General features: G+C 41.1%; 1 protein-coding gene across 2 annotated transcripts in view; it reads left to right on the forward strand.

Moving 5' to 3' along the window:
• The window catches only part of usp45 (ubiquitin specific peptidase 45), a 39,674-nt gene that overhangs the window by 4,843 nt on the left and 13,068 nt on the right, over window positions 1-21,763 (forward strand). For both annotated transcript variants that reach the window (XM_063879395.1, XM_063879396.1), the window contains exons 6-9: window positions 8,638-8,789; window positions 10,466-10,561; window positions 11,543-11,673; window positions 19,540-19,627. In XM_063879395.1, coding sequence (XP_063735465.1) covers window positions 8,638-8,789; window positions 10,466-10,561; window positions 11,543-11,673; window positions 19,540-19,627 — 467 coding nt within the window. The remainder of the gene's footprint in view (window positions 1-8,637; window positions 8,790-10,465; window positions 10,562-11,542; window positions 11,674-19,539; window positions 19,628-21,763) is intronic.

Below are 21,763 nucleotides of genomic sequence, written 5' to 3' on the forward strand. Positions count from 1 at the left end.
ACGCTGTTCCTGAAACAGCATTTTATTTGTGAAGTACATTGCAAACCTGAGGAATTTGCAAATTCATTGAGTAAGTTGTGTTTTCTGAGGCTACACCCAAGCAACGAGCAGAGTTTTATGGGCCAAACAGGACCTTAAAGTACAACACATTGAATATCAAACATATTCATTCAAGATAATTCAGCCATTGCTAATCATTCTGCTCTGAGTCATGCTGTTTCTTTAAAACAATGTTGTTTTTTCAAAGCCTATGCTGTACAAAGAAGGGTTTTCTATGTTCGTATATCCCTGCTGCCTACCTGTTGTCCACGTTGGTGGGAATCGAACTGGACACTGGCTTCCTACAGCTTTCCCCTTTGGCCCTTTAAATTACCTGTCACCTTTGCTGCCACCCAATTGTTCCACACCGGTCAGCCAGATTGGTATGGAAGCAGGCGGCCATTGTTGTGGCAAAAAAGGCGGCCGTTGTCTGTCGAGGAGCTTGAGAAATTGCATTTCAGTATGAAGGCCATGTGTTCGGTAGCTGCCACCGTTGTATGGTTTTTTCCTATAGACCCCAAACACAAAGGAGCCCCGGCAAGGATCTTTCTTTTTTTTAGAATCTATAATAATTTTGTACAACAACAGCTCAGGCTAGAAAGAAAGTCGATTAACTGTGCTCTCTCGACATCAAGGCTTTCAGCTCAAGTGAGTCCCAGTAAAAAGCGAGTTGACCTCAGCGCGCTAGGATCCAGCTTGATACACAGCTGGGGAGGCTTTGTGGAGCAAATTAAAATTATTTTCTGAAAAGACACCAGAGCATATTTGTCATTGGAATGTGACAATTGTGTTTTGTTTTTTTGGTAGCCATTGTTAAGGGTTCTGTATCATTATATAACAAAACGGTGTATTTTTTTATTTCACATTCTGTTAGGCTGTACTGAAGGTCTATTTTAAAAGTGTTAACCAGTGTGTTTCCCTCATATTATTGTCTGGATGTGCTTGCTTTTGTAAACTTTCCTTCAGTACATTCTAGGGATGTGAACATAACACTCAAGATAAGCTGATCTTTGTGAAATGGAATTATCGAGACATTTATGAATATCCTAATGAGAGATTTGAAAAAAGATGACAGACTTGCACAACTTCTGTTATCCTTTATTAATGCAAGGTTGCCTTATTATCAATCATATAGTATTATTAATGACCTCATCAGGGTTTCCCGCAGAAAATTAGTTAGTTAAGGTGGTGGGCTGTCCGAGGGGACGGGGCGTTGTCGCCTGACCGGGGGTGGGCGTGCAGGGTGAGGTAGGCCTGCTTCGTCACATGAAGAAGCCCGCTATTTTTGGTTTTTCCAATTCATGACACGGTTTAACATTTTTTTTAAAAAATGCGTTCTGCAGAGAAGCGAGGCTGGCGTTGGTCACGGTTTGGAATGAGGGAAAACAGGACGCTCATATATATATATATTTTTTGGAAGACCTTAGTTAAGGCGGCAGGCATGCGTTGCTTAGGCGGCCGCCTAGTGCTGTGGGAAACCCTGACCTTATTTATGATTGTTTAATTTGAAAAACTAAAGCATGTTCTCTGAATTAAATATGTGTCTGTCTTTGATGCAATAAAACAAAAATAAGTGTCACAACAACAAATTAATATCCACGTTACTGGGGGAAAAAAATGTATATCAAGATTTATGTGCATTTGCTCATTCGACTCAACTGTTGAGCAACACTTTTGCAGCCCACTAGTTTTTAGTGATGCGGATGGTGGTCATCTTAACAAAAAAAACCGTTAGAGACTAATATATTAATATTTTAATTGTCGTAATCTTCACAGTACACCTATGCATTAAAGTAACCAATATAAGTGTTCGATTTTTTGCTGTAATGACTGAAAGGATGAATGTTTTAGAGTATAAACCAAACATTATTCTTTTTTTATGAGGACCCCGTTTTGATTCTTTTTGATCAGATAGGATACAAACGTTTTTCACAAGATTAATATCTCTATCGACTTGTCCCCTTGGAGACCTTGCCTGGAGTTAATGACATATTCTGTTATTCTCATGTTCTTTGATTCCTACACCTTTATTCACCTGGTCCACTGCCTCTGGTCTTCCTCGGCTCACCATCAGTTAAGCTCTGCCGAGTCAGTAGCCAGCAAGATGCTTGTCCCCTGGTGGTGCTTTCATGGAGGTAATCAAGGGTGATCCTGTCTTTATTCCCACCACCGCACATGAAAGTAGGCCAGATACTGGGTAGCAAAAGCTGTGTGTTTGTGTGTCTGTAAGTAACACGGCACTGGGTTCTCTTGGCCTCAGATGGCAAAGAAACAGGCTTTTTTATGCCCTGCAGTCACAACAAATTAGTGAATTAATAAGACATTTGGTGTTGCCTGGCCTTCCTCTTGACTGCCTGCTCTGCATGAAGGGAGCTGGCCTTGAACCTCCACACTGCTGCACTGTGAGCGAACATGGACGCATGAAGCCCACTGGCCATACAATATGACGGTCTTAGGCCCAACTGTGCATCAGATTAGAAAGGCTTTGAAAAGGTCATTGAAAATATAGAAATGACATTTCTACAGGCTTTTGTTTTTGGCAAAGTGGCTCTGAGACTTAAAAATGGCATTGAGTAATTTTAGTAGAGCAGCACATATTGCTGTAAAAGAAACCTGAAAAGAATCTGTTTTTGTTCAATGCTTTGTTCAGTGAGCTTAGATTTCCTTAAATGAAGCCTGGTGCTGGCCTTGCTTCAGCTTGACAAAATGTCAAAACAATCCAAACATATGTGCAACAGAAAATTGTGCTTTTCGAATTACTTCCGTTAAGACTGGGTGATTCACTGAAAACAAACTATTGGTCGCCAGAGTGTTGGTTATTCCCAATTTCTATTACATTTTTCCATTTTAGAATGTCTGAATTAGCGCTGACGTTGCCGTTGTATTTCTATGGAGGAAGTGGCGCCAACTGACTACGCGTAAACGCTACCCATGGCGTCACATACCACTCGAAATATCACTGTGTGCTACTCAAAGTTCAAATTATTTAACCTTTGACCTCGATAGCCACTGACCTAACTTACTGTCTTCAACACAAGGCTCGGCGCCAAACCAGGCAGCGAGCAAAGAACGTATCATGTGAAGGCAGCTTTACTGTGTGAGTTATCATGCTATCAATGAGACCACATGTTCCAGATGTTCCTACATTCTGTCCTCAGAATCAGCAGCTGTCAGTCTTTCCTCTGCTCAGAGCATTGTTTTGTTTTTTTCCCTTACCTACACAAATAATTTGTTAGTTGCTGATTCGCGGCACAGGATGTCAAAACAGGATCTGAGCCCAGCGGCACAGAAAGACTGAAGTCAGGTGCAGAGTGCGTCCAAAGCATTCCAAATGCACGTTTTTGAAATTTCGAGGCCAGGCTCCCTTGGCACAGCTTTTGGTGACTTTTGGCACAAGGTGAGATCAGAAAGAACGCATTATTATAGGTGGGGGGTCTAGAGGCTCCCACAGATTGGGACGCTTATTGTTGTCTGGGACTTTGGACAGAAATTATTTAAAGTTATAAACCCTCAAAATCTTATAAGCAGAGGATCTGTGCGTTATTTTAGCCTGACTTACAAATATATGAATCTTTTTTTCAAATCAACTTTAATTGTTTGATTCAATTATAACTTTACCATATGATGCTGTAAATGCTACTTCAATACATTTATAGAACAAATACCACCGGAACCACTGCTGGAAATTGCAGAGGAACCTATAACGGGCAATTACACTTACTATCCGAGAAACAATTTAAGCCACAACTTAGCACATTGACAACATTTGGTCCAACCATATACTAGGTTTCAACTTATTCTGGTTTCTTTGCAAGTACTCTCCTGCTGTTCCCTGTGAAAGAAAACAAGGCGCACTTTTTTTTTTTTTTTTCATCTCTTGTGTGAAAAAGAGCAGGCAGTGCAGGAGGTGTTGGTGTATTTGCTTGCATGTGGACAATCCTGAGCACCGTGATGCTTTCCCCCACCCTGGGGAGAGGCTCCACAGTGTCACTGCTGCCTATACTCGGTGGCTGAGCAAGGAGGGCCAGGTGGTGGTGCCGAGCGCAGCACAGTCAAGCGTGGACGCAGCGCATGCTGACATTTGCCTTCGCTGACTGCTGCAGGGAGAGGAAAAATCTGCTTTTCCATATGCTTGTGCTCGTTGCAACCCTTCCCTCCACCCACTGCCTCATTCTGCACCCCCTTCCCTCTCCCCAGTCTCAACCAGATGGCTCCCTGAACATTGTTTACCTTGGGTGACGGTCCCAGATGCAGAGTGTGTCCATCGGCATCCTCATTCCACCCAGTTAGTTTCCTCATTCCTCTGCTTCCTCTAAGTCGCTGCTCTTACATTCAGGTTGAATCTGATGATTATGCCAATCATCTCACAAACACCACATGTAGACACAGATTTACAGACTCCTCTTCAACCTCTCCATTACTTATTTCTTTGTTCAGCTGTAAACACGTCTCTTCACACCTTCTCTCTTACACCATTCCAGAATGTTTTCCTGATCAGTGCTGCACTCTTTTCCCCATCTCCACTTGTTTTCCATGCATTGTGTGATATGACATATGGGGGCTCCCTTATGGCTGCATATTGAAGATAGAAATAGGCCTCCAGATGTTGTCAGGAAAGAGGGCCAGATGCATTTAGCACCTCTGGGTGGAGCGCCACAAAAGGATGTCGTCCCTACAAGCTGAACCTCGCCCCTTCGTAGTCACAAAACAACAAGATGTGTTGCACATTTTTCAGTTAAGGCAATGTTAATTCAAAGCAACACAGTCGGTTTAGCCATGGGAAATATAATAGCGCCGCAGACCTGAAAGACACGTTGCACTTTCTGTGTGTGTGCGTTCAAGTAACTGCTTTTTTCCGTCTCAAAGCTGTTTAACAAGAAAAGCTGCCCTTTTACCCTCGCTCCTTTCGAGTTGAATTTGATTGACAATAAAATGCAAATTGCCAGGCCACGAGTGAAAAGCCCACGGTTCACATTCCGGTAATGTCCTTGGCCTTGAAGAGGGAAAAAGCTTCGCGGGGGTAGCGGCCAGCGCTGGAGTAACCACCGCTTGCAGGTTGAATAGCTTTTTTCAAAAAGAAATCTGTTACACAAGGAGTGGTTCTATGAATTGAAAATGTTCAAGGGCAAGGCCATTGAATGTTGAGGAGAATAACGGCGAGAGTAAAGGTGCAGGTTACTAGGATGATTACGAGGGTTTACGGTTCAATTGAATTTATTTTGTTTAGATTGAAGCAGGTTCAGGCCACTGACCTCGCTGCCGGCCTGCTCTCTTGACTAGCTTACATGGGTGAAGTGCTCATGGACCAAACTCTTTATTGGTGTTTACCAGCATTTAGTTGATTTCTCCACAGTTTGGAGGCCTTAAGATACTGCCATTAGTCCCTGCAAGAACTTTTCAGAGCTAACATGTCTCATTATTTCCTTGCAATAAAGGAACTTGTAAGAGAACAATAGCACCTTCTCAATCGTGTAATCAAAGCAATAATCTTCTGAACAACACCAAATATTTTTATTTTTTTTACTTGTAATGTCCTGTAACACGCGTAAGAAGCATTTTTAATATTTGTTCATCATTTCATATGACGAAGCATTTGCTATAAAGCAGCTATTGTTGTGCAATTTCATCTTGTTGGTGTATTGGAAGATGCTCCAACGTCTGATCTTTTCGAGACATTTTATTTGCAATCAAACAATCTTTCTTGAAAAACATTGTAATCGTAGCAATTTTTTTCATCTCAGTAATGGTAGAACAAAACAGGACAATATCACTCAAATATGAATAAATTAGTATATTTTTTAAGCCATTAACGTTTCTCTGATTCAGAATTCCTCAAAGGGTTACTGCAAGCAAAAGGTGTACGTGTATTCTTGTGATTGTATTCAGCTGCTTCACTCTTGCATGACGGAAGAAAATGGTGTAAAATTGTGGAAATGATGCAGGAAAGGGAGAAAAGTTTCATCTTTTTTTCCTTGATGTTTCAGAATAGGACATAACCCTTTTTTTCTCCTTTTCCACAATTAATAGTGATCATCTCTGGGAGTTAATTTTTTGATTCTACCCTTAATGCTAGACATGATGCAGGTATTTTAGTTGGCTAGTCACACATTGCAACATTTTGTCACTTTTTGACTTGATACATATATATAAGTTACTGTATGTTTTGCTATACAGACCAAAAGGACCATGTTATACTGAGCTTGCCATTTATTCATCATGAAGCTAATGATAATTTGCATGAAGCTAGTTGCCTGGGATTCTTTTTGGGATGTGCCAAACTTCTCCAATATCACATGAGTGAACACCTCTCTGTCTCAATTAGCACCTCCCAAGGTATCTTCCATTCATTGCTTCACTCGTGTTCCTCCCTTTACTTTAAAACCCATTAGCACCACATCCATTTCTTCATTCTTTCTGATCGTAGCGTCAAAGTGTTCTCACACATAGACACCCCCCCACTCCAAACTGCAACTACCAATTTTACATAGAAAGTAGGAGGTCTAGAAGTCTAGTTATGATTTATTGAAGACAAAAAAATGCACTAGTCTTTAAATTAATGTAACCATCCGTCAACTCTTTAAATGCTCCATATTTTGACAAGCCTGCTTTAAATATGCGACATAGTTTCATATCCTTCAATGGATTCAAAGGCTTTATTGTCATATGCACAATGGCTCCTCCAATACAAAATACAATATACTTAAGGCAGAAAAAGAAATACAAAAGTAAAATAGTACAAAGTGTTACTTTATGACTGAATCTGGTGAGGTAAGTTGCTGTTTGAGCTAAATCTGTTACAATGCATGTTTTATTCTACATTGTGTAATAATGGTGGGGTTTACACACTTTTTTGTGCCAGAAGGTCAATAGACTTTTCCAAACTATTGTTTTTGTCATGAATAGTTACAGGCGAATACTATACAACAAAAGTAAACAACCCTGAACAAAGGCATCAACGGACCACTTTGTATGAAAGAAAGTAACAGATTCAAAGATTACGATGAGGTATCATCAAAATATCTGCAGTTCAAACCTAGACATCATATGTATCACTGTTTACCAAAGTGAACTCAAATCACACATTAACATAACTTACAGAAGCATGTTGATACTGGTATTGGTCGTTTTAATGCAATATAAGTATTTTGCATTGTTTGTGTTATGTATTTATCACGCCCCTGGTATGTGAAGGCCTTTTACTCCTCTTTAAATGTGATCAATGAATGAGTAGGATGTAGCAGGAACACCATGTGAATATTAGAACAGCAGATATGTTATATTAAATGACTAACCTATTGACGATATCCATCATTTGTAGCGCATAAACCACTGCTTGGAGCTCATTTAACCGTCTGTCTCACTTGACCGTTATGACAATTGGCAAATCATTAAACGATTTAAGAAAACATGAAATATCCGTTGAGTTGTGAGAGTGTTTGTTGAAGTGTTTCTGTTAATCCCCAAACTGTGGCTTAAACCTTCGTTTCAACATGGTGACAAGTTACCTATTTAAACCTGGATTCTTTAAATCAAAACAGTTGTGTGCATGAGGGCTTTACCCTCTTCCCCTTTAATCTCCATTTCTCAGGATTCCTTACTAGAATCTGTTGCTACGAACACGTTTCAGAAACGCAGTTTTTGATATTGAGTCATCATGGTGTTTTGTTATCTGCTGGCAGGCCTCAGCTTGCACAGCTCCACTACCTACTCTGCACGTCACTGTCAGATCGGACCATCTGTGACTTAGTTAGTGTTTAAGGTTAGTTTTCATTGGTGATCAGGAGTAACAGCTGGCTCTGGAGAGCCATCTCTCTAACCCCAGCCCCCACCCCTTCCTCACTAACCACCGGAAACTTCTACAGCTGTCATCTGCTTTCCCAAATGACCCAGCTTTCCTTCCAGCTGCCATCCCAGCACCCTGCTCCCAGCCCAGTCTCGCTTCAAGGCTAAGCCCAATAGGTTTTCCTGTATCCTGACAACATCTCAATTTAAAGGATGCAGACTTTTACCCTCAATCTGAAACAACTTGCCAACTCTGCCACCACCTCAGCTCCATCTTTAAGCTTCACTGCCAAGACCAATCCAAAAACAACCTCAAAGTTATAGCTAAATCAAGGTTTGAAAGCAAGTATGTTTGTCAATTTCAAAGACTGCCCATTACAGCTGTACAGGATAGTCTGAAGCTTCATTCATAACGTTCACATTGAAAATCTAAATCAACATTCAAGTTCTGAAAAACTTTCTTGTCATATCTATTTGTGTATAACCTTGTATTTCTGCATAGTTACAAATATTAGGTTACACTAAAATTGTTATTATTATTATTATTTGTAGACTTGGATTTCACTGGTGGCTTTGGATTGGGCAGTTTGGACGCCTGTGGTCAAAACATTTCCATTTCACCTTTTTAATTTGATTGGATTTATGTTATCACAATAACTAATCACTATTTGATGAACAAAGCTTCACACACAAAAAAAAACAAGGTTTTAAAAGAAACAAAAAAGCTGCCACTGTTCATCTCTTGAATATTTTCCCCAATAGTTTTGGAGTTTCTGCTACTCTGCATCACTCAATATTTTATCATTTCTTTTTCAGGAGCATCACCCAAAATCATCAAACTGCAAGAGGATCCATCCGATTATGCCGACTCACCCAAAGGCAAGAATCCTGCCACCAACAGCACCTTGGTCCCTGTCAAAGGCATAAACAACCTCGGGAACACCTGCTTCTTCAACGCTGTCATGCAGGTTAGTATGACTGAGTTAGGGCTGCACCATTTGGAAAAAAAATCTTGTTGCGATTATTTTAACTGATATTCCAATCGCGATATGATTCACACTATTAAAGACAATAATAATCTTTGAATTTAGAAGTAGATTTAGAGATTTGAATATGATATTAACATACTAACGTCTTGTCAAGTCAATAGAAATGAGGTAGAGAGGATTTGTAGCCCGGAATATCTCTGGCACATAACACATATTTAGCCTTTAACATATATTGTGCTTCCTGCAGTTTGAACATTGCCCTTACACCTAGTTTTTATTTATTTATTGAATTGTACAGCCGTACCATGAGTAAGTTAAAACAGAACTCTGTTATATACCTGTTAGTGTCTATATACTCTTATATTAGCCTTATAAGTGTCTATAAACTGTTAGAGCAGAAACAATGCATCATGCTTTATGACATTTCTTGCAGTTCTATTACATTATTTAGTCAGGAAAAATAACAGAAGTAGGTGTGATCAAAGTATCATTGTAAGTCTGAAGCATGAGCTTAAGATGGATTTCTCAAAGCAAACAACCTGCTTGCATATCCGTGCTTTATCTCAAGAGACCCTTTGATAGCTTAAGGAGTCTCAGGGATTTCCATTTTAACATGACATTATAAATATGTATGCCTTTTTATATTGCGGAAACCATGCTCAAGTGCTGCTTCCAAGAAGACTGGCATTTAGTTAACTAAATTACAGTCTTACTGACCATGAGTGTAAACAGGCTTGACTTTGAGGTCATTTTGAAGTATATTCAACGCAGCCGTAAATGCAGAGTGGTGTTTACCTCCCATACACCAGTGGTACTCAGTTGTTGCCAAGCATGTTCACCATTCAACACAGCTAAAGAGCCCCCCCCCCCCGTGTTTCTCTGGTCGTGTCATGGTGACTGCAAACCAACATGCCGCTTCAACAATGAAGCTGTATTTTCCACCATTTTGTTAATCACCCTCAGGGCCTTCGTTGTTGATTGACATTTGAGTGAGCACGCTTTACATGCCTTTTCCCTCCCTCTCTCTGTCTGTTTGTATTGTCTCCTTGAAAATTGCAATCTTTTTTGGGCCAAAACACATAATTGTCTGAGGATGAGCTGTGTGTGTATTCACAATGCCGGGCCCCATTGTGCGTTTTCCATAGCAACTGTCTTCATTGCCAGGATGTGACAAAAAATATCTTTTGAAAAGGGGGAAAGGAAAGGATGTTTTCTCTAACATGGAGGGACAATGACTGCTTCAGGCTCCTCTCCTCACCAAGGATATTCTCTTAATTTCAAACTCACAGATCATGGATTCATTTGAAAGGCTCTTTCAGAATAATGAACTTACCACAAGTTTCCCAAACCCTACCACAATGGAGATAACATTTCACAAGGTTCATTTCAAATGACCACATTGAATTGCCACAAGCTGTGTGGATACCGTTTCATATCTTTAAAGGATTCGGTTTTTTTTGTCTATTTTTTCTTTCCCCCAATATTGTGGGTTTGGTTTAGTGCATATGACCAATTTGAGGATGACTTTATGAACAGTATTCAGCTGGTTGAAATGTGTTAATCTTATGTATACCCAATGGCATTTATAACAGGGATGGATTTAAAAAAAAAAATTGTTTAGAAAATGTAACTACAAACATCTGTTTTCCCTGCAGAACCTGTCTCAGACACACATGCTGATCGACCTCATCCAGGAAGTGAAGGAGAAAGGCTTCAAACTGAGGATCAGCCCCACTGGTGAAACCAATGTGGTACATTCTGCTTTGCTGTCTCTTCTATTCTTTAAGCCATAGTGTTCTACAAACTAGCTATAGATTGAGCACATGCAAATTACCTTTGAAATGATAATCCTAATGAAGCACCTGTGTAACTCAATGTTCCCTGTACTATTATTAGCTTTCATAAGTGACAAAATAAACTGAAAATGTATTGTTTTAATTAAATGTATTTACATTTGTTTAAGTTATTTAAAGTAACAAGATAATTAATTTTGTACCTTGTTTTAAAATGGCATATTTCTTAAGTAAATAAACTAAGTCAGTACCAAATTTCTCAAAGCTTTATTTATACGTTATAACTGTTTTAAATCCTGTGTTTTTGCACAATATCAGATGCAATGTTCACTAATATTGAAATTCCACATATTTTACAAACAATATATGTGGAATTAGATTAAAGGGGTGGCTGCATAGGATTCTACAGGACTCGTGTGATCCAACCAAATGTACGGTAACTTTCCCAGAGCATTTTAAAGACTAAATGTCACAAATTTGAAAAAATATTTAAAAGAAGACTATTCCAAAATGGACAACATGTTGTAATCCAACATAATCTGCTTGATTTATTGCCATTTAGCCTTGCAAAAAACTAACATTTTCACGGTGGTTAAAAACCTGTTTGCTGTTTTACTTTACACACAAACAGGGAGGAACACATCTTTTTTAACGGGTCAGTCTAGAAGCAATCTAACAGCCCCATAAAAAACATTAACAAAACCTCAGTAACACATTTTCTTTTTAACTATTTAAGTGTGATGACGTCATTAAAATTGCCTATAGACAAGCTCAAAGTTTTATTGGTCACATGTCTGCAAAAAGAACATTTTACATACAGTGAAATTAAAATAGACATGCATACATATAACCTTTAAATGGGATTGTCTAAAACTGACATATTATAGCTTTTATTTGCACATTAAATGTTGAAATGAATTTTTAATGTTCGCATTCCAGGGTCCGATGACAGTAATGCTGCCCAGCCCGGAGCCCCTGACGGCGGCCATGTTTCTCTTCCTCCAGAGCATGAAGGATCCAGGGAAAGGCCCGGTCAATCCCAAGATCCTTTTCAACCAGCTCTGCCAGAAGTAAGCCGCTTCCCTTCCTATCAACCGCCATAAATTCCCCCACTATGAAATGCTATCTTTACACTCTGTATGCAAATATTCCACCTCAGGGGCAGTGTAGTATGCAAACTCAGCTGTGATTGTTAGAACTGTAGTTCTCCATCATCAAAGCAGTACAGCACAGCAGCAGCAGCTCTCACCTGCTTTCATCCCCTCACTGACCACTTAAACCAGCCAGACCCAGGTAGCACCTGGTCCCTGCTGAATGCCTTTCAATGCTCTACACACAACACACTACAGGCACTGCACCTTGTTAAATGTGTAGCAGCAGCTTCCTATTTGTGGCTCTTTCTGCTGCTTGCCACACTGCTGTGCCACCTGTGTCATGTTTGATCCAGAGCAAGGTCGAACAGGCGGTGTGGCGGGCGGAGGAAGCCCCACATTTGTCAACTGAACACTGGGTTTGTTCTCTTTTACGAACAGTGTGGATGTTTGGTTGGCTGGGTTCCTGTGTGAGGATGGTAAACTGCTGGTTGGATCCACCCTGTGTGTGTATGTGAGTGTGGGCCAGGGAGGGGGGTCTTGCACTGTTTAGTAATGCAGGTGGGTGACCAGGACATTTGACATCGGGTGACTGGGTGCATCTCTGGTGCGGATTTGACAGTTATTCTGGTACCTAGCTTTCATTGTGTGTGTTGTGTGTGTGTGTGTGTGTGTGTGTGTGTGTGTGTGTGTGTGTGTGTGTGTGTGTGTGTGTGTGTGTGTGTGTGTGTGTGTGTGTGTGTGTGTGTGTGTGTGTGTGTGTGTGTGTGTGTGTGTGTGTGTGTGTGTGTGTGTGTGTGTGTGTGTGTGTGTGTGTGTGTGTGTGTGTGTGTGTGTGTGTGTGGGGCCACCTCACCTAGTACCATCTCATCCTGCAGCACACATGCAGGCAATTGTGCATTCATACAGCGAGCGCTGCACACACCTTTATGCATTCATACGCGTCTAATTTCAAGTAGGGCTAATCTATTCCACTGACATGCATTTGAATAGAGAGATATGACTTTAAGGTTCAACACCCAATACCCATATGGTACACTTATACCTTAAATTAGCTTATATAAAGGCTGTATGTATTGATATGTATGAGTAAATGCTAATATGCAGCCCTATTCTTTAAAAGAATCACACAACATTTTTTATTTACCTAAATCTTATTACCTTCACAGGAGCTGTGCTTATATTGGGTATTCAAATTCCCTTGGCATCTTTTATCATTCATTTAAAAGTGCTGGCTTTGTTGTGAGTGACAGCTGAGAATAGCTTCACATTCAGTAACGTTAAAAAGTTAGCTGAGCTCCAAGAGTGATTTAAAGATACCAGCAGGTAACAATTTAATTAAAAAAAAAGTAGTTGACCACCAAAACAAAAAGCGTTGATTCGGAAATACCAAGAAATCAATATTAACAGTGTCTGGTATTTCTTGGCTTTGCAAACTTGGATTTACTATATTTATAGATAACAGTTATTCTCTGGTGCTAGTTCTCAGGTTGTGGGGATTTGCCATATGATATCATTTTGTTATAGAGGCCCTATTCCGCTTTTTGGCGGCTTCCCTTTCCTTTAGTGTGTAAATGTGTGTAAAGGTTTTTGTGCATGTAAATAGTCTTCAAAGAATAATACCCCGAAGTACCCTCCAGCGGGAGTATCTCTCCCAAACACTCCCCCACTGACTGAAATCCCTCAATTGGACTCCTTTATTTACTTCCGTGACATTGTGACCTCATTATGTAATACTTGCGCTTCATTGACTAGCACTCAAACAAACAAATATGCATTATGGCTAATGGGTAGGACATCTCTAAGCTATTGACCAATCACAACAGAGCCGGCCAGCTAACCAATCAGAGCAGACTGCGCTCTGGTTTCAGACAGAGGGTGAAAAGAGGTGCTGCAGCACAGGCAGTATGAGAAAGATAAAGAGCTTTTTGAACAATAAAGCATGGAGACATGTCACAGTAGAGGCACACAATACTTATGTGAGCATGATGGGGCCCCTTTATTATCTTTAGGATTAGAATTTTGACTGACACAGCAGATCATTTACACATATTTATACAAAGAGAAAGAAGGAGCTGTCTACTTTTCGTACGACTCTTAGCGAAAAAGATGCATTTTGTTTTGATTCGGTCAGCCTGTGAAGCAGTGTTACTGTAGGAGCTATGCAAAGGCACATTGTTTAAAGGTCTCCTATTATGCTATATTTGAACAATATATTGTAGGGCAATATCTATACAAAACTTGTCTGTGAAGTGTTTTGCTCAAAATACCAAACAGATCACCCATTGCAGCATGACTCATCGCCCTCTATTTCAGCCCTGTTCCTGAAGTGCTGATTCTGTGACTGTCGCTTTAAGTTAGAGTGGACCTGAAGCTGGCCACGCCCCTTTGGAGCGTCATGCAGCTCTCTGTCTGAAGAGAGAAGTGTCTAACAGAGATTAAACCCCATATTATGTTCCAAACCACATCAAGCATTCTCAGTGTTTACGACTAAAACAGTGACATTATACACACAACAACTCTTAAGTCCCTCCTGCAGACATCCTGCTGAACACACACACACACACACACACAGAGGTGCCGCAGAGGGGATTCAGCTCGCTGACTGTATAAGGGGGACGATATGTTGGGACGTGTCCCATGGGCTAGACGTTGCCAGGAGTTCAATGTAAAGCCAGCCCACATTTGCGATATGATGTCATAACCAAAGCAAATCTGGATCAGCTCGTTTGTACCCCCGTTTTTAGAGATGTGGGTAAGGAGGAGAAGAGAGAGGGTTGTATTTTCGGACACTTTATGAGTCTTCGACACACCGGGGACACGTACAGTATTTATGTATAAAGGCATCAATAAGTGCATTTTGCATAATAGGGGACCTTTAAGATTAAAGGATCCACAAATTGCAGTTAATTATCACTTGCGATAGATACATTGCAATCTTGCCTCTTTTGGCATTTTAAGGTAAAGTTATATTTATCGAATGATGGCCATCATGATTTCAGCTGCGGTTTCTGATTTACTTGGAAGAAGTATTGCACTTTCAAGGCCTAATTCACTTGTATGCTATTTTTTTAACATCCACAAAGCCTGCTTGATCTGAAACGCTTCTCTAATGGATTCCTCCACACAGCGACTCCTCTACATTCAGCCCCGTCCAAAGCTTTGAGCTGAAAAGGAAAGAGTCAAGAACAGCTCCTGTTGACAAGGAACACATTGCTCCACTTCTGACGTCTGTAACGGCTACACTCTGAATATACCGCCATCGTCTTCACCGCAAGCTCTTGTCATTCTGAGAGGTTTGGGTCTGCCCTTGGCCCTGTGGGGGCCGAGAGCACTTTATCATTTCTCTTTCTCTGTCTTTCTCAGTGTGTCGGTGTTGACAGGCAAGTTAATAAGGATTTCTGGCTCCGAAAAGAGGGCGGGTTTGAGTGTTTATGTGCAGCACTGGAGCCCTATTGAGCCCTGGTTCGTGTTTATGTGTTTCCACCTCATATATACAGTGAATGGATTCTACGCTTGTGTTCACATTTGACCTCAACCAGCTGAGTACCCAACAGCATGCATGTTCCTCCTGCCAAGGGAAAGAGCTCTGGTCTGGGCTCGGAGCAGTGCCAAGCTCCCTGGGTTTGACGGTCAGCACCACACACTGTATCTGGTGCCAGAGAGGGTCCCAGCTTGTACTCAGGGCAGGCTTCTGCTAGGCTTATCAGTGGTGTAAAACTGGGAGAAGTAACGTTTGATTTCAATATTTATCTACTTCCTCCTGGGCACCTGGAGTCTGAGGTCAGGGACGGCGGTTTTCATACAGCCTGACTATTTATCGAGATGCGAGCTCTATGCATATCTAATGTATAAGCTGGACAAAAAGTCCACACAGGCATTCATCTACACCTGCATCTTTCAAGGACTGATTCATCTTCAGCACGGCCACTGGACACTTTCTTGTAGAAAATGAAAGTATTCCAGCTCTCTGCTCCATCCATGTGTTGTGTGAAAATGCCAGCATACCCACAATGTTGTTCATAATACTTTTAGAAGAAGTCCTGCACCCCTAAAAGAAATAGCACAATAGATTCCATCTAGTGCTCTGGCATCCAGGACACACTCACACACACATCTACATTCTTGTGGGACACAAACAAAGAGGCAGGGCTGGCATACTGGTCTGATCAGGAGGTACACCCCATTCAGGATGGGAGAAAAAAGAGGAAGATATTCACAGATGGTTAAAAAAGTAATACAAATGTTGGTTTGTGTATGAGCCGAGAAGCACATTCTCTGGATTCTAACTTTACAATCCGATGATGAGAATCCATTCACTCTGGTCTACCGGTGACTGTTACGGAATCTGAAGAAAGGAGGATGTTGATTGCTTTTATGTACAAAACAGAAAAACTCTGTGCATGTGAGCACACGTTGAGAAATACTTTGTTTACAAAGAAGCTGACCGTGAATCATCTCCAAGGCTGGTAAAGATTTTTCTGAATTTTTAAAACCTTCAATTTTTATCAAAGACAGACAAAGGTGGCACATATTTGTCCAAAAGTTTGAATAAAGGAAGCATATTTACAGCAGGACAGTAAAAATATGCAGGCAGAACCAAAAGGCTTATCATATACATTAAATCCCCTTAAATATGAAATACAAGATCATAAGATGTATATGTTGCACAGTGTAGCTTGAAGGTCCCCTATTACGCAAAATGCACTTTTTGATGTCTTTTATACATAAACATGTGTCCCCGGTGTGTAAGGAGACTCACGAAGTGTCAGAAAATACAACCCTCTCTCTTCTCCTCCTAACCCACATGGGGGTACAAACGAGCTGATCCAGATTTGCTTTCGATATGATGTCATATCGGAAATGTGGGCTGGCTTTACATTGAACTCCTGGCAACGTCCCGCCCACATGACACGTCTCAACCTATCGTCCACAATATACAGTCGCGAGCTGAATCCCCTCCGCAGCACCTCTGTGTCTGTGTGTTCAGCAGGATGTCTGCAGGAGGAACTTAGAGTTGTTGTGTATATAATACATATAATGTCTCTGTTCTACTAGTAAACACTGAGAAGTGTTTCAGAAATAATGCTGGATGTGGTTTGGAACATAATATGGGGTTTAATCACGGCAGCGTTTAGCTGAGTTTCTCCGTTAGAAACTTCTCTCTTCAGACAGAGAGCTGCATGATGCTCCAAAGGGGCGTGGCCAGCTTCAGATCAGCTCTAACTTAAAGCGACAGTCACAGAATCAGCACTTCAGGAACAGGGCTGAAATAGAGGGGGATGAGGCATCCTGCAATGGGTGATCCGTTTGATGTTTTGAGCAAAACTCTTCACAGACATCTTTTGTATAGATATTGCCCTACAATATATTGTTCAAATATAGCATAATAGGAGACCTTTAAAAAAAAAAAAAAAAAAAAGGCTAGCACATCGTCAATGAAATCAAATAAAATAGCAAAATGAACAATCCATTGTAAAAAAAGGAAAACAAGCATTATAAAAAAGTTTGTGACTTATAGAATTAGTAAAGTCATGACAATATTTAATAGCAAAGAAGTTATTGCACATAGCAGTGTTATTGAACTAGAGTGGTGTTGGTCTCTATTGGAATTGGTGTGTGTGTGTGTGTGTGTGTGTGTGTGTGTGTGTGTGTTGTGTGTGTGTGTGTGTGTGTGTGTGTGTGTGTGTGTGTGTGTGTGTGTGTGTGTGTGTGTGTGTGTGTGTGTGTGTGTGTGTGTGTGTGTGTGTGTGTGTGTGTGTGTGTGTGTGTGTGTGTGTGTGTGTGTGTGTGTGTGTGTGTGTGTGTGTGTGGCCTTGTGTCTGGTACTAACTCATCCGGCTATTAATTGTGTTAGCACCGCAGCTGTTTGCATTGGCCAGATTGAGAGCAGCGCTACAGGGCCCTTCTGCTTCTCTCCACTGGGATGAGCTTCCAGACCTCCTCATTCCCACTGATCCCAACCAACCTTTTCATTTTTTTTTCATTTCTGTCTCACACTCCTTATCTGTCTCACTCATTTCCTTCCCTGTTTTGCTTTATTTGCCTATGTGTGTCTCTCTCCTGGGACACTAGCTAGCTGAACCAGAGGGAAACATTCCTTCACATGCTGTTGAGTTTTAAGGCCGGCGAATAAATGACATATGTGCTTTTGTACTAACCTCAAACCCTCCACCCACACTTGCCCATGTGTCTGCACGAAAAAGGGCATCAGAGACAGATATCGTGACTGTATGTACAGTAGAGGAGGGGGTGGCTTTAGGCTCCTTCCAGACCTCCTGGTTATGACCTGTGTCGAGGGCAGGTGGTTGGCCATCACTCCCCCAACCACAGACATCCATTCTAAGGCCACTTGTCAGCCTGCTTTAGAGGGATTATTCATTTTGAGTGAATTTTTCTTATAAGTAGAACTTTGAATGGAGTTAATGAATGGCTGTAAAACACAATGTGGATAGGATGATTAAAAAATAACACACAAAAGTGATTTTAGTGCATAGCTTTTACAACATTTTTATCAGAATAGGCCTGCATAAATTGGAAAAAATACCTAATTAGGATTTTGACAGATATTTAAGGGATTCATCTCTTTTTAATATCTTCTTGCAAGTGATATTTTTCCAACATTAATCATAATTCTTATTAACATAACATTATGGTGTGGCTTTTCCTTTTTCTAATAAACGGATCTCTACCAAACCAGCTCTTTTTTTTTGTCTCCATAATGCCATTTGTATACAGGGATATTTCTGCAGCTCCACAATGAAATGGTATTTTGATATTTAGCCTTTAACAAATATTGGGATTCCCACAATTTTAATATTGCACTAGTCAAATTGCAATTGCGATATGATTTCTGTTAATTGTGCAGCCTTAGAATAGTGCCACTTTCTAAAAACCAAAATACAAAAAATATATGTTTACCTCTTTAAAGCATCAGTAGAAGCATTAATACTACACCATAAAGTCCAGGGCCACTGGTATAGTCCATTAAGTACCGATCGAGGACCTCCACAGTACTTTTAAAGGACTAAACCCACCTCTTTAACATTTGAGTTAAACCTCTTTCTGTGTTGTGCCTGTCGGACCAACCTGTCCTGTGGTTATGTGGCAGGCTCGGCCCCAACAGGTTGCCGTGGCTGCAGCCCCGGCTGCCCATCTGCCCCTGGCATCTGTCCTCACATCTGCTTCAGTGCGGACGGCCAGGGGACGGAGCCAAGGAGAGCCTCCCCTCTAACCGCTGTGCGTTGATGTCCAGGATGCTTAGCCAATTAACAAAATTGCATTACCATTCTAATCAAAAAGCCAATGCGATGCTTTTACTGCCAGCATGGTTAAGGTGTATTTTACTTTGAATTAATATTATTATAAATAGTATCTTTGTTCTCTCTGGAGTACTTTAACCTTGTAATGGATCTTTTTATTCCTCTGGGATAACCCAAGGTGACTTGGCTATTCATTGTATAATTATTTACAATTCTCTTTATTTAAAATGCACTACATTATGAACATGATATTATCCTAAGTATATTTTTGAAATGACAAAAATATAGATTTTTTATTTTATCCTTGGTGTGCTTAATTATGTCCTCTTCATGTTGATGAAGTCGTGCAGGGATGAGGGGAATTTGTTGTTATAATATTAGAGACCTCATGATTGTTTAGAAACCCGAGAATGCTAAGCGGAAAGAGCAGGTTTGAATCTCTGGAGGAACATGTGGAGAGAGAGGGCTCTGAAAGAAAGCCCTATTTTTTAATTATGCTGCTTCCTTTTTCGGTTCTACTCTCAATGTTCTATCTCTCTATTGTTCTTGATTTACATATGGTTTTTTTGTGTGTTTTCTCCAGGGCTCCGCGCTTCAAGGGCTACCAACAACAAGACAGCCAGGAACTTCTGCACTACCTCCTGGACTCCATACGAGTTGAGGAAACTAAAGTGAGCTTATACCTATTCACACAAATGCCCGTGTAATAACTGTAAAAGGCCTAGCTCACAAGGTTTTTCAAGTACATCATGTATTAGGCTGGGATCTTTTGTAACGTTAAAGTTTCACTCTTTGTTCCAGAAAGCTGCTTCAAATCTGTACAAAGTACTCAATGTACTAAAGGTATTTGAGGTATCTTTACCGATGCATTTTGACAGAAGGAAATGTGAGGACATCTTATGTACATTCTAAATCCGGTTTTAACAAAACAATTCAAGGTATTTAAAACATTTCAAATTGGCTTTTTAGTTTGTAATTCCTACACACTCATCATCCTTTATAAGCTGTGTGTGTGTGTTGATCAGAAATATGTAACTTTTTAGGATGCAAATAGGAGATGGTGAACATGGTTTACATGATGCATGCTAGGCTAAACCATGATAGCATTTAGATGTTAGCATTTTTCTCTTTCATGCCACAGCCTGCTGCCTTTTTTTTGTCATTGATTAAGCAAATTATTGGCCTGGATTGTTGTATGGTCTACATCAACAATGTATCTGATTAAACGGGCCCTATTGTGCTTTTTAGGGTTTTACCCTCTGTCTGCCTGGTTTCAGACAGAGGTTGAAAAGAGGTGCTGCAACACAGGCAGTATGAGGAAAATAATGAGCTTTTTGAACATAAGAGCATGGAAATATGGCACAGGCAACATGCAAATATGAAACTGAAAATGAGCATGATGGGGCCCCTTTAAAAAAACACTCTCTGTTTTGAAAGCCATTGTAGTGTAGTGTGTCAGACGTGCAGCTGTGTGTTTGTGAGGCTTTCACATAACCCGGACTTTTGTTTTTGGCATGGCTTGCCAGGTTTTGTGTTTTAACCTTATGGTGCCATGTTTTTGGCAAGTACAGTGAACCCCCCCTCCCCCTCAAAACCCCTTCACAGGGCAATTAGAAGACCCCACAGTAGCCCTTTTGCAGGGCTGAGCAGGCCCCTGTGGCCCCACCAGTGGCTGTGTGAACCAAGGAGGAAAAGTTAGCGGGTGTGTTTTAGTGGTCAGACCCCAGACCCAGGAGGGGCCGCGGGCCGGGCTCCCTTGCTTCCCATTCAATTTTGTGAACGCTGACAGTTGTGCCACTTAGGGGACTTGCAAGTGGCACGACCGGCATCATTGTGTGATCTTGGGAAACCCACAGCTGCTGAATGAGCTCAAGGGTCGTCCCATTGTGCTCGAGGGTTACCCACAGCCCCCACCCCACACACACACACACACACACACACACACACACACACACACACACACACACACACACACACACACACACACACACACACTCACACACACTACCTCATCAGCCAGCCTCCCAATCCAATCAAGGCAGTAAAGAGGGAGGGGGGGTACGGCCTACTCTATTCATTCACTCAGAAACTCATCTACACTGCCAAGCACTTCCACAGTAGTATTTTAACCGACAATATATTAAGATTTTTTTTAATTAACACAAATATTAAACTACAACAAACGATCACATTTATTTTAAAAATGTTGTTAATATTTAAACACAGGACAACATGACACAAAAAAAGTTATTTAGCTAACAGTAATTGCTCTAAACTTATTCAGCTTTTGAAAAGGCACATGTGACATTTTTGAGCACTGTCAAATATTTACACACCGTCTTGCATGAGTGTGTGTCACAGAGGGAGACTGGTAGTTTTTGCAGAGGGTGTCGCCAACATTTAGAGGCCCTAAGTGTTTGTGTTGATTGGCCATTAGTATCAGAGATCTAAATATGCTAATTTGGCCCCAGTCAATTATCACCAATTAGCTGAGACAGTAGGTATTTCTCTCTCAGGGCATGGACTGTCCTTCTTCGCCCTGTCTTCGTTTTAGTTTCCACCCCTGCACCCTTCTACCAGCAAACCCTCTCTAACCTCCCCCCTCCCCTCGGCCCATTCTGTGTGGGACAGTGCACGCTGTTACTTTATGGGAGGGGGGGTGAGGGGGTTACTGGTAATTAATTAGTAGGGGAGCCTCAGCCTGGTTTGACTGCTGACTGTGAGGGGTGCACGCTGGCCCCGGATAGGATTAACAGGACTTTTGACCTAAATAGCCAGTCCAGTGCGTGGGTCCCGGGACAATGGGG

The sequence above is a fragment of the Eleginops maclovinus genome, chromosome 3 (assembly GCF_036324505.1).
Source record: "Eleginops maclovinus isolate JMC-PN-2008 ecotype Puerto Natales chromosome 3, JC_Emac_rtc_rv5, whole genome shotgun sequence".
In the NCBI taxonomy this organism is placed as follows: domain Eukaryota; kingdom Metazoa; phylum Chordata; class Actinopteri; order Perciformes; family Eleginopidae; genus Eleginops; species Eleginops maclovinus.